The sequence below is a fragment of the Trematomus bernacchii genome, unplaced genomic scaffold (assembly GCF_902827165.1).
Source record: "Trematomus bernacchii unplaced genomic scaffold, fTreBer1.1, whole genome shotgun sequence".
NCBI lineage: Eukaryota > Metazoa > Chordata > Actinopteri > Perciformes > Nototheniidae > Trematomus > Trematomus bernacchii.
This window is the reverse complement of record NW_022988098.1, coordinates 10,226,285-10,240,072: the sequence shown is the minus strand read 5'-3', so window position 1 is coordinate 10,240,072 and position 13,788 is coordinate 10,226,285. Positions and strand designations below refer to the sequence as shown.

The 13,788-nt window shown below is 38.5% G+C and overlaps 3 protein-coding genes across 3 annotated transcripts in view; 2 read left to right on the top strand and 1 right to left on the bottom strand.

The window, feature by feature from the left end:
* The window catches only part of matn4 (matrilin 4), a 41,759-nt gene extending 38,151 nt beyond the window's left edge, over positions 1-3,608 (bottom strand). Inside the window, exon 1 of the mRNA XM_034121981.1 lies at positions 3,522-3,608. The gene's annotated coding sequence lies outside the window, so the exon portion shown is untranslated. The remainder of the gene's footprint in view (positions 1-3,521) is intronic.
* Positions 1-13,788, top strand: part of LOC117475663 (nuclear factor 7, brain-like) — an 863,632-nt gene that overhangs the window by 539,743 nt on the left and 310,101 nt on the right. The window lies entirely within an intron of this gene.
* rbpjl (recombination signal binding protein for immunoglobulin kappa J region-like) overlaps positions 1-13,788 on the top strand; it is a 29,481-nt gene that overhangs the window by 3,726 nt on the left and 11,967 nt on the right. The window contains exons 2-7 of the mRNA XM_034121515.1: positions 3,442-3,553; positions 8,730-8,846; positions 9,804-9,874; positions 10,989-11,104; positions 12,669-12,843; positions 13,604-13,741. Of these exons, the coding sequence (XP_033977406.1) occupies positions 3,442-3,553; positions 8,730-8,846; positions 9,804-9,874; positions 10,989-11,104; positions 12,669-12,843; positions 13,604-13,741 (729 nt within the window). The remainder of the gene's footprint in view (positions 1-3,441; positions 3,554-8,729; positions 8,847-9,803; positions 9,875-10,988; positions 11,105-12,668; positions 12,844-13,603; positions 13,742-13,788) is intronic.

Sequence of the window (13,788 nt, the reverse complement as noted above, 5' to 3'; positions counted from 1 at the left end):
GTCTTTACTGAGCTGTGTGGGGTTTGTTCAACTTTTAAAAGATGTTTGAATGGTGATATACACAGTGATAGATGTTAAGGACTAACGTTTATAATAAATACATTTGTATTTATTTTAAGATCTTTTCATACAATCATACGTATTGGGATCATTTGTATTAATGTGGACCGGAGGGAGAGGGTGACGAGCATAAGTTTCACTTTCCTTTTTTATTTCAATTCCAACTTTGGTCATGAAGAATATGTTTCTCTGTTGTCCCCGTTCATAAAGCATAAAACAACAGCATCAGAGCACGGTGCAGAGTCTCTAGATGAGTTTACAGTAGTCCCTCGTTCTTATTAAACATCCATGTTGTAGTCCGCTGGATAGAAAACTGTAGTTTCCATAGTTTCCCCACAGCAGCAGGCGCACATTTATGACCTCCGCTGGCGCATCATAAACACGTCGGATAGTGAAAGTGCAGTCGGATTCTCAAAGCACCGCGGTCTCTTCTCCTAAGTCCTTTTGAATTCTCCTATCCACTATCCCTTAACCCTGTGAGGTTTCACACAGAGGTCAAGGAATAGACGATAGGGATAGACGATAGGAGCTGATTTTTTGACTATTCTGCCGCAACCCTGGTGTATTTTGTCCTTCCCTCCCCAGCTGTATCTTGTCCTTGTGATTAGTATTTGTATTTAAGTTCTGGTTTTCTGTTGTCAGATCCTCGTTATATCTTTTGTGGAAGTGGTTAAGTAGAGTTTCGTCAATTTTGTTTCACCTGGCCTTGCCCTGATCTACCCGAGTAAAGGTATTTTCTGTTGAACTGTTGTCTGCATTTGGGTCCAATCTGCTCTAAACCCCTGACTCTTTAACAATTCTATGCTATTCCATATAGATCAATTAAAAGGTACATCCCTACTCTTGACAATATTCAGTAGCACTACATTTTGAGGAATTCTGGATTAGTTACAAACAAAAAACATTGCTTCCCAACAATGAAATTGAATCGTATTTTCTTGTTTGTTTACGTATCACAAGATCTTAACGTATCTTATAAAGTCTTCGTTAATCCACGTAGGAAACGGGTCGGGTAGGATCGAGGACTTTAACCCAGAAAACGCATGTTTATTCACGTAATATACTTTACTAATGTACTTAACTTCAGATCTTACATCTTGATCTTTTACCAATTCTCACCAAGTAGTTTTGTTTCAATTCACTGCGTTAATCACGTGTTTTGGACTGATATCTAAATCTGTGAGACAATACGCTACTAAACTAAATAAGCTACTTCAAAACCTAATCGAGGATGCTATTGTGACGAGACGTGAACAGCTACAAGGACATTTAATTGGAAAACTTAGAGAATAGCCCAAAACACTTTCTGTAGCATAACATCTCAACACAGCGTGGAGATTTAATGTTGAAGCTTTTTCCACTGAGTCATGATGAGGATTTGTTCAGGGTTATATTGAAAATACAAACAAGGTCTGTATATTTCACGTTACTACAATCTTATGTTACTCAATTGTTGTTACTTGCTAGACATCAATAAAAACAATTCAGAAAAATAAAGTATGAGGTCGCTAACGTCACTTCCGGACAAAATTACGACCCTGAGTTACAGTTTCTTAACTTCCTCTCCGAAAATAAGGACAGTAAAAGAAACTGATTCAGAAATCACAGTTTCTCGTTCACCTGCAGACCGACCGGACATCCATCCCATATTTATTCGGAGCTCGGTTAAAACAAAGCTCTCTCTGCCGTCTGACGCTCTATTTGACACCATTTTCATAATTTTGGAGTAATTGTACAGTTTTTGACGAACAAAAATATAGTTTTCTGGCATCACTTTAACATTTTACGGGAAATATGTCTAATTAATTATAGTATTTCATCTACCTGTGTTACACATATTTTTAATTACTTTGCACGTTAAATTCGGAGAGGAAATGTATGAAATGTTAAGAGATTGTAATATCTCCAATTCCTTTTATTCAAACAAATTGGCCATGGTGGAAAGGTTTAAAGAAAATGTGACAACATAAACTTTATATCTAATTTAACAGACACTTTTATCCAAAGAGACTTACAACAAGTGCAAACTGAATTACTTCATGAGTGAATTAATGATCATGTGTATAAAGCATGTGTCTTACAGTGAAGACTTGAAACCATGAGATCTGTGTGAAGACTTCCTCACATGAAACCAACTCAATTTCGTTTTCACATCGTGTTCTCCACATGGTTTTCCATCTTTTCAGCTTGACTGGACTTTGACTTCTGTCCAGCTGTGAATCGCCACTGAACAACTTCTAATACTCACAAAGATTTAGGATTTAATGGGGAAACTTGCTCAAAATGTGGTTTAAATTTGGATGACAACAATTTCATTCAGAGTCAGTCTCGGGACACAGTGGGTAATTCTTTAGGTCTGAGATAAATCCATTCTTATTTTTGTGAAATGGTTTAACTTGTTTTAAATAAGACAATAATCTACTGTCCTATTTCTATATTTACCTTGAGCCTGTCTCACTGCCTGTCTGTCTCTCTGCTTAATGGTCTGTGTGTCTGCCTGAATGCAGGCTTTTACACAGAGCATCACCTCCAGGCAACCAGTGTGAACCCAGAGCACACACAAACACACACACAAACACACACACATATACACACACACACACACACACACACACACACACACACACACACACACACACACACACACACATCTATTTGTATACCTCTGACTTGAAGTTTTTTGAATCTCAAGGAATAAAAAGGAATGTTTTATTGTCTCTTGTTTCAGCACCATCAAATCGGTAAAAACGTTTTGCTTTCTAACTTTAAACCAAAACCAGCCATAGAAACGAAGTAAATGCACTTCAAACCTATTCAAATATTTTAGTTTTTAAGATCATCACAGCTCTTTATCACATCTTCATTAACAAAACCACACTGGAGTCCCTCGAACAGAGATTTAGAAAAGTGAACTCCAGACTTGAATCTAGACATTTAGAGACTGTGTGAATCAAAGTAATAAATCTGCCAATCATTTTATCAAATAATGACCTAAAAACTGAGAAACTCTTGATCAAAACTTCCCAACCCTTAAGGAAACAAAAATCTAAATATATTAAGTTCGTATCATAATTTAAGACAATGAAAAGCATCACATTTTACCCTTGATTCTGACTAATGAGGTATGCTGTTTCAGTTTCTGTATTATAAGCGGAAATAATCGTTAACTTTAGCCCTAAATGTCATCAAAAGTTGTTCAAATCAAATGAAGTGCTGCTTAATACCCTGCAAAGCATTTCCACTGAGGAGCATCCATTCCTGCAGGCTGCACACATTCATACAGTATATAACGTTAAAACATCTCATCCTGCATACTCGTATGAAATTAACATGCAGTTAAAGTCTAATAATTCATGCAACAAGTCTGTTTCTTTCTGACAGATTCGCCCCGGTTCTCCCAGGCGGATTCCTCTCTGCTGGACCCGGCTTCTCTCTCCCCTGCCCCGGATCCGCTCTCTCACCTGGGGTCGCTTCTGGCCGGAGGATGGGACAGGTAAGACCGGGGAAACAAGCTCCAAGAAGTCCCGAAACACACGCACAATTTCCCGGGTTAACAGAGGTACTGAATCCCAAACGGTGATTGTTCTTCGTGCTTCTCCTCCGTGTTGCTCACTGCGGGAATGAGGAGGTGCAGGGATGGTGTGGAGGTATTAAAACTGCAGGAGGACAAGTATTTGTGGAGGAGGAGGAGACCACACCCCCATGCACTTTAAATTCCGAGCAACGGGGAGCGAGCAGAGGTGGAAGAAATGCTCAGATCCTTCACTATACAGTAGGAAAAAAAAGTATTCTGCTACAAGTTAAAATCCTGCATTCAAAATCTTACTAAGGCAAAAAAAAGTTTTGACATCAAGACCAGGCTTAAAACCCGAGGGCACCGAGCCTTCGCAGCAGCTGGCCCTAGGCTCTGGAACACTCTGCCCCTCCATGTGAGGTCGGCCCAGACCCTAGGGGTTTTTAAATCCACTCTAAAAACACACTTCTTCTCTCTGGCTTTCTAGTTAGAGCGGAGCACGACTCCTGACTTTTCCGTGTGTTTTATTTTTATTTTGTTTTTAAGATATATCTGTTGTAATTTATTGTCGTTTATTGTGATTGTAGTAATGTGTTTTTATTACATGTACAGCACTTTGGCTCGACCAAAAATCGCTTTTAAATGTGCTATATAAATAAAACCTGATTTGATTTGATTTAATTTGAACATGTACCTAAAGTACTAAAGGAAAAGTATTTGGTTCATTTAAAAATGATATATTAAATGACTGGATTATGATTATGGATGCTTTAATGTGTTCATCACAGCTGGTACATGTGGCGCTACTCTTAATAACTGTATATAGGCTACTGCTGCGGGATATCTGTCGGTATATAATATGAATATGTTAAGTATAACTGTCAGATAAGTAAAAAGTGTATCACTTACTTGCTAAATGTAGTGGAGATAAACAAAAAATACTCAGATAAAGTACAAGTACCTCAAAATAGAACTTAAAGAGGCCCTATACTGCTTTTTTTGGGTTCTCCCTTCCCTGTAGTGTGTTATATAGGTTTTAGTGCATGAAAATGGTCTGCAAAAGCTAAAATCCTTGCCTGAAACTCCCCCATTGTACTCATAGTGACATCAGTATGTTACACTTGCGCTCCTATTGGCTAGCGCTCAAACACATTGTACGTGATAGGCTAAGGGGCGGGACATCTCTGAGCTGTTGACCAATCACAACAGAGCCGGCCGGCTAACCAATCAGAGCAGAAACATCTTTATTTCTGAAGTAAATGGTAACTAAGGCTGTAGAAATAAAAGTAAAATGTACAATATTTCCCGTTTTAATTGGAGCAGAATAAAAGTATGAAGTGGCATTAAAATAAAATACTCAAGTACAAGTACCCTTTATTTGCACTTGAGTACAATATTTGAGTAAATGTATTTCCTTTTGAAATGTTTTCACAATCAGCTGATACTGATGGATGGGACTTTATTCATAATAAGTATTTTTACTTTTGCTACTGAAGTACATTTTGACTCCAGTACTTGTTGTACTTTTACTTGAGTAAGATTTTAAGTGCAGTACTTTTACTTGTTACACAATTTTTACAATTCACTACTGCTACTTCTACTTGAAAGCCGAGTACTTCTTGTACTTCTGAACATAACTCAATAAACAGCAGCCTCTTGCAGGAGGGAATGAGAAAAACACATAAAATCCACGCAGAGGAAACTTATTACCAGAGGACATCCGTCATGGTACACACAGTTTGAATATCAAAATGATATTTCAAGTGCCTTTTTTAATTGTTCAGCAGATTCACCTGATATGACGTCTAAAACACAGACGGTCACCTTTTGTTTTAGTCTGGTTAGATAATCAGAATCAAGTACGAGGAATTTGACTTGGTGTTGTGGTGCATACATACAAATAAATAAAAAACACAGATAGAAAACTATTTGAAGAAAACTATAATAACATTACAAAATATAGCAGTTATTACATTGAATATGATTGAAATAGTAGAAATAGAATTGGAATAAAATATGTGCAGTAATGAGAAACAAAATAATTGTAGGATTTGAAGGAGGCAGGTCAAATCAGAAGTATACTTCAGGTGAAATGAGTGGTATAGGAATCAAGAGTAGTTGTTTATTGGGACCTTTGACTTAACTTTAAGGTATATTATATAGAAGTTCTGCTTCAACATGTCTTAAGATGACTCGATCTTTGTTATATATTTTGTAGAGTTGTGTAGTTTCATTAAAAGTTGTAAAATGTTCCTGTAATGGTGTCGTTCACTTTGAGCTTGTCATAAACTGACTTTTTATCCAGTTTTAAACCCCATTTGTATCATATACACTTCATACATCTTGCTGTGTTTTACCTCTATGTGTTAACCAGAAAACAATGAAGACATCAATCTGCTTAATTCACTGGTTTTACAGCTTGAACATTGAATGAATCCTTACCAGACTACAACTCCCATGATCCACCATGACATCGTTTTGTTATTGTTTTGAGTAAGACGATTACATTTAGGGTTGAAAGAAAATGTCCAATAAGATGTCCCCAAAAGTACATCTTGGTTTATTCTTCTTTGTTCTAAATCAGTGGATTTTAACGTATTGGGGTCAGGAGATCATTTATCGGGGTGGCCAGATAGAGAGATAGAAATAACTAAGTAAAGTTCAACGACCTCCATTTTGTAATATTTTATAATTGTGCTTAATTACATCCCACTCCTGCTTTTAAGTGCAGGACTTTTACTTTTGGGGAGTATTTTTCTAGGAGTTATAAGTACTTTCACTGCAGTAAAGGATCTGTATACTTCTTCCACTGCTGTGTTTTTGACACTACATTTAATTTAGAAGACCCTTTATCCAAATTAACTTAGAATAAGTTCAATCAACCACCAGGAAATATAGTCAGAACAGCAGAACATACGCTTCAAAAAAGCCAAACATGTTGAAGTGCTGGTCCCTAAATTAACACCTGTTGAGCCACGCTCTCTAACTAAACTAAGATGATTGTAGTCATTTCAACTCTCAACCTCCGGCCCTGAAGATTTACTTTTTTGGAGGTGAAAGTGCATTTTTTCTCCCCTTCATCCCTCCTTCCTTCACCCTTTCCTCCCTTTTTCTTTCTTTCTGTCCATTCTGTGTTCCCGGTGTGAAATGCCAGAAGCTCTAAACTCCCGACACACTGACCTTTGAAGAGGACAAGGTCTAATTTAGACTTCTGCTGCCACTCTGGTGACTGAACACACACACACACACACACACACACACACACACACACACACACACACACACACACACAGCTGAGTGTGACCCCTGACCCCTGACCTGTGGAGGTGTTCAGGGTCACTGGGATCCCCTCATGTACGAACAAAACATTCAGTATTCGTCCGCAGACTTTCTTCCTTACAAGGAGCCGTCGCTCTGCTCTGAATACGTGAACCTCTGTGAGAGTTAACAACCAGGAAACAAAAACACTACGGCTGTTAATCAATTTAAATATTGCAACGTGATTTATTGGCACAAGTTTCCAGAGTTAAAAGCAAATTAGTGCTGTCAATCGGTTAAAAAGTGTTCAAAATCCCAAGTTTAAAGTACCAGTACTTACCTTTAGGCGGGATAACACATAAGCACATGTGGTGATGAAGTGAAGCAATGCATGACAACCTGGTAAGAGAAATTTGAGTTTTTTTTTTATATGAAATATAACATGATTTCTGGACTCTTAAAGCGTTTACAAAGTCGCTGTCAGAGAGAGCCGCTGTGAGGACACTCTGTATAATATTTGGACATAAACTAAATACTAAAATTCTTAAATATGTCTCTTGCTCTTCCATTTGTAATTTACAGTAGATATGCTGTTATTGTATTTCTCTCTTTTTCTCGTCTCTTTTAGATCATTTTATTTTGTATTCTTTGTAATATATTTTGAATATTTGCTTTTATTTTTTGACATGCACCAGTACACCAAAGCAAATGTATGTGAAAACCTACTCAACCCAAGTTCTAAATAAGATACTGTAACATTTCTCTATCACTTAATAATCCACAAGGATTCCTGGTACAGTAAACATTTATTCTGCTGTAAAATAATGCAAATATGTCCAGTTTGATTGTATTTTCTGCATACATGCCATTGTCTGTGTGTGTATTTCACTTCCTTTGTGTCTCTGGTGTCTCTGAGTCAGATTACCAGAACACTTTCAAGATATAAAAATAACCCTCTTATTTTTCAATGTGTCACTAATGCAGTGTTACCATCGGAAACTATGCTTGGCATGTCTTTATTTATGTCACTGCTACGAAGTCCATTATGGAAATAGCTTGAGTGTCTGGAGATGTTTAGTCTGAGGGGTTTTATAGCCTTGTGAAGAAGGAGAACCACTTTACCCACTTTCACTTGTCTGTGACGCAGATACAGCTGAGAAGTAGTCAGTTTAATTTGATGCCATACATCAAATATTCTCTTTTAACACTCTTGTGGTTATCACACTTGTTTTTTCCATCACGTTATTTGATTTAGAAACTGCAGTGTGGTAAAGGTGTAAATCACACATTTGTTGGTTCAGTTTAAAGATTGGGTTCATTGACTGGAGTTTGTATCTTTATTTTCTATATTCAAGTTTAGTGAGCACATTACACTTCACATTCACTTGAGGTATCTAATCTAATATAATGTTATTTACAGTATTTAACAATATAGATGTTTCTTTTACCTGCATTCTTCCTAATGGCCAGCAGGGGGCTACTTTACCGGTTGCAAAAATGGCATAGAAGTCCATGAGAAAATGTCCTTACTTATGCTTGATTTATCACCTCAGTAATCCTTTTTCTGTTAAGTTTATGGTCTCAATCTGTAGTGTAAGTCTTATGTAACACAGCATGATGATCATATTGTAAATAATAGTCAGTTATTTTGTTAAATAGACGTTAAGGCAGCCTATGCTTTACCTTCTGAGCTCGGAAGTACTGTAAGACATCTTCATTCATGCAATACGAAGATGAATGATTACGTTTGTGTGCGGTTTCAGGTTTACTTTCAACAGTTACAGGAGTGGATGTTTGTTTTTGTGCAGTACCTGAGTTGGCCACTAGGATCAGGCACATGGAAAATAAAACAATACTTCCTGGTTGTTTGTGACTGACATCTTTCTTGTCCAATCAGGACAGCGGATCAGAGTTATCAGAGCTGTCAGTTACCGGGTCGAGAAGCTCACGCTGACCAGAGCGTCACCATCCTGCATGCCAAGGTCGCCCAGAAGTCCTACGGCAACGAGAAGAGGTTTGACCTTCTGTGTTTCTAACTCCAACCCTAAACATGCAACCATTTAAAATGTATTTATAACTCAGGGTTACTACCAGTCTTTACAAGAGGTAGGAGGTAGGCAGTGATAGGAGAAGTGTTTTGATTTCTCACTGAAATAAAAGTATTAACACAAATGATCCACTAATTGTAAAGTCTTGCAATCAAACCCTTACCTCAAGGTATCTAAATGATGCTTGTTTTCTACTTCAGGTATAGTCTTCTATTAGATTATGTTTACATGCTTTTATGTTCTCACACAGTTTGTTTTAATGTGTTTACCCTCCATCTGAAACCCGCCATTGTCTCTTTAAGCTGGCTAACCCGAAAAAGCACATTTTGCTTTGATTGGCTTGAAGGAGAATTGAAAATGATCACAGATTATTAAAGATTATTTCGCATAGTAGTCACCAAAGTATATATTGGATACATATATCTTCCGAACATTGACACATTTTTTACGGACAAAAACGAACTTCTTCAATACCAATCGGTCTGATTTGTTAACCAAATAAGTTGAACGGTATCAAAACGTTAAACTATTGTTCGCCAACACCTAGCTAACTTACTTTCGTAATGTTTAATTGGTTGTAAGCTACAGTACGTAAATATGTAATGTCAGTTCCTCGACCTAGCAGACAGGAAGTGGATACCATTTCCTACCATTTGTGCGCTTGTATCTTTAATCATAGAGCAACAGAATCAGAAATACTTTTCAATGTTGGTAGTTCTTCGGGGCTGGAGATACTCAAATGAGGGGGTTTTATTCTAATCAACCTGCATTTTACGTATAATTGTTGGCCACATCTGAACATCTTACTGAATCCCATATTTAGGATCTGGGCAGCATGATATGTCCTTTAAGTCTTTCCAACATCTCCAACACCATACAGCTGATGTTCTTCATTAAAGTCTGCACTGTTTCTCGCCCCACAGGTTCTTCTGTCCTCCTCCCTGTGTTTACATCAGCGGTCCGGGATGGAGAGTCATGCAGAACCATCTGAAAGGTGAAGGCACACACATATTAATTGGAGACGTAAAAACGTTGAAAGGAGGAAGAGGAACTTAGAGCATTTCAAACCCAGATTGAACGATACTTCTCTTTGAAGCAGGATTCGAGATCGCACATATGGCATTGTTTTTTCTGCATACATGCCATTGTCTGTGTGTATTTCACTTACTTTGGTGTCACTGAGTCAGAGTACCAGAACACTTTCAAGATATAAAAATAACCACAGATGGCAAAAGTACACACATCCTTTACTCAAGTAGAAGTACAGATACTCGTGTTTAAAAATACTCTGGTAAAAGTAGAAGTACTGACTAAACTTCTTTACTCAAGTAAAAGTAAAGAGGGCTTTGAAATGTACTTCAGTAAAAAGTACCCATAACTAGCAGCTGTTTTAAAGAGTACCTGACCTCCCTTTATATTAATAGAACAATAATGTCATTGTTAGCTAATGAATGTTTCCATGCTGAACAACGGCAACATGACAACGTTTTCATTGGTCCCTCTTCTTTAGAGAAGACCAGGAAATGATGGATACACGGATCGTGTTCAAATCAATAGGCACGCAATGACTCTAAATAATAATGATCACGCCACCAAACACACATTCAAACTAAAGGAACCAGCCTGTTTGGGAAATGAGAGAAGTAGAAAGTACAGGTATTTGTGTTCAACATGTAAGAAGTAGAAAGTACAGGTATTTGTGTTCAACATGTAAGAAGTAGAAAGTACAGGTATTTGTGTTCAACATGTAAGAAGTAGAAAGTTCAGGTATTTTTGTTCAAGAAGTACAAGTGAAAAGTCTTCAGAAAAATAAGTAGTGGAGTAAAGTACTGATACCAGAAAAATGTACTTAAGTACAGTAACGAAGTATTTGTACTCCACTACTTCCCACCTCTGAAAATAACCCTCTTATTTTTCAATGTGTCACTAATGCAGTTGAAGGGAGGAAGAGGAAGGTAGAGCATTTCAAACCCAGATTGAACGATACATCTCTTTGAATCAGGGTTCGAGAAGCTCTACGTTCCTCTTCCTCCCTTCGTCCTTCTGTTCCTTCATCTTCATCCTGCCATTGTTGCTTTTTATCCTAATTTATCATCGTGTCTCTCCAGCGGCAGGTTATGGAGACGCCGTGTATCGAGTGTGTGGCTTTTTGTGTCTCGACAACACCAGCCAGTCTCAGGCCGACGCTTACAAACTGGTGTTCAACGAGCAGCCCAACTCCAGGGTGAGAGCTGTGTGTGTGTGTGTGTGTGTGTGTGTGTGTGTGTGTGTGTGTGTGTGTATGTGTGTGTGTGTGTGTGTGTGTGTGTGTGTGTGTGTGTGTGTGTGTGTGTGTGTGTGTGTGTGTGTGTGTGTGTGTGTGTGTGTGTGTGTGTTTTATCTGATGTATTGCCATGCACATACCTGTCCTCTGTGTTTGACTGTTTCAAACACAGTCTCCTCCTGTCTCTCAAATTCCTTCGATGACAGAGGGCCCAATTTACTGGAAATTCCAACTGGCCTTTGTCCCGGTTAAACAAGCCACCAAATTCCTCTCCAAACAACGAGATCTGTTGTATCTGTGTCCCTGTATTGGTCTTTGGCGGTGGATGAAACCAGATTCATAACGATAGCAAATATGTAAATGGTCTATAAAGGCTAAAATCCCAAAGTTGCCTCCAAAGGGAGTTTCTCTCCCACGCACTTTGTTTACTTCTTGAACATAGTGACATTTGGCTAGCGCTCCAACACCTTGTACATGATAGGCTAAGGGGCGGGACATCTCTAAGCCGTTGACCAATCACAACAGAGCAGGCCAGCTAACCAATCAGAGCAGACTGGGCTCTGGTTTCAGACAGAGGGTGAAAAGAGGTGCTGCAGCACAGGCAGTATGAGAAAAATAAAGAGCTTTGTGAACATTCGAGCCTGGAGACAAGTCACAGGAGAACCTGAACATGAGCATAACATAAACCCCTTTAATAAAGGTTACGCTGTGAATCATGTTAATAGAGGCTCTTAAATCAGAGCAACAGCTGATAGGTGGGCTCTGGATGATAAACGGCTGCTGACCTCAGATCTGTTGTGTCTGAATTTACCCAGACAGACCTTCGCCTCTTTATTACTCTCACTGTGGACTCGACAAACAGTCGTGTCTGACAGGAAAACGACGCTGCTGTAAACACCGTGTGTGTTCACTGGCCTCCTCATTCACTCAAGCAGAAAACAAGACACACACATTGCTGTGAAGAGAAGAGCTGCAGCAAATAGTCGATCCACAGGAAAGAAAACGCCACATTTTCTTGATAATTGCTTTATCGATGATTTCATTCTCGTGCAAAAACTTGAGATAATGTCGTTTTCTACGTGTCAAATATGTATATATCAGCTTTTTTCTGTATTTTATCATATTAAAGTTAACACATTTGGATTTTTGACTGACAAAAGACCTTTGAAGACATCACCTACGACTTTGCAAAACTGAGATGGATATTTTAGAATATTTCAGTATTTTCTGACATATATATTCAATGGTTACTGGTTATATGTAAGCTTTATAAACCTTTAAGGATTATGAATGTCATATTTATAATATTGTGCATTGCTTTTATTTATTATAACATGTCATTTATATGTAAAGCACATTGTGTTACGTGTTATAATATGTGAACTGTGCTATGTTGAAATTATTTTTGAACAAATACAGAAAAATGTCCATCCCAGTTTCTTAATTCCAAGGTGATGTCTTTGTCTCCACTCTGTTTAAATAAAGTTTCAGTGTGTCGTTTTCTCGCACTCCTTCTGTGTTTCAGATGTTCGCCTCGGCCAAGTCCCTGTTCATCTCCGACCAGGACAAGAGGAAACACTTCTGCCTGCTGCTGAGGCTCTTCCTGGGAAACAGACAGGAAGTGGGATCGTTTCAGAGCCGGATGATCAAAGTTATCTCCAAACCGTCGCAGAAGAGACAGTCCATGAAAAACGCTGACCGTGAGTTTAATCACCAACGCACCAAGCATAATGTTACCATTATATTTTATAAATGTCATTTATATGGCATAATCAAACATCCATGGTACACTAAGCCTCGAACACAAACTACCTACTATCAGCAAAGACTAAGTGAGGATATTTAAAATGTTGGCCGGTCCCCCGATTGTTTGGATCAGTTAATTTGATACAGACATGCATTACAATTGTAACATACAATAAAATGTTGGCAAGAAAATCTGCGACAAATGTCCATAGACAGTTTTTTTATAAAAAAAAAATGTTAGGATATAAAAGAAAGAGCATTGAGTCACATACACGGAAAAATACACAAAAAATAAGTTTAAAAATAACGAAAGTACACACACACTTTGGGATACACCTTCAACCGCCTGTTTGAATATGTGTCAGTTTGAATGTGTGTGTGTGTGTGTGTGTGTGTGTGTGTGTGTGTGTGTGTGTGTGTGTGTGTGTGTGTGTGTGTGTGTGTGTGTGTGTGTGTGTGTGTGTGTGTGTGTGTGTGTGTGTGTGTGTGTGTCTAACCAGATGCAAATGATGCTCCGATGGTCATCCAATAAAATGCACATTCCTGCAGGCAGAAAACCAATGTAACTCTGAGACCCTGTGTGGTGTGTGCCTGTGAGTCAGTCCTTACAGTATCCCTCTGTTTCTGTGTGTGTGTGTGTGTGTGTGTGTGTATGTGCGTGTGTGTGTGTGTGTGTGTGTGTGTGTGTGTGTGTGTGTGTGTGTGTGTTTCCAGTGTGTATCTCGTCGTGCTCCAGAGTGGCTTTGTTTAACCGCCTGCGCTCTCAGACGGTCAGCACGCGTTACCTCTCCGTGGACAGAGGAGCTTTCATCGCCAGCGCCAGACAGTGGACCGCCTTCACCATCACGCTGGGTACGAGTGTGTGTGTGTGTGTATTTATATGTTAGTCACACATTCAC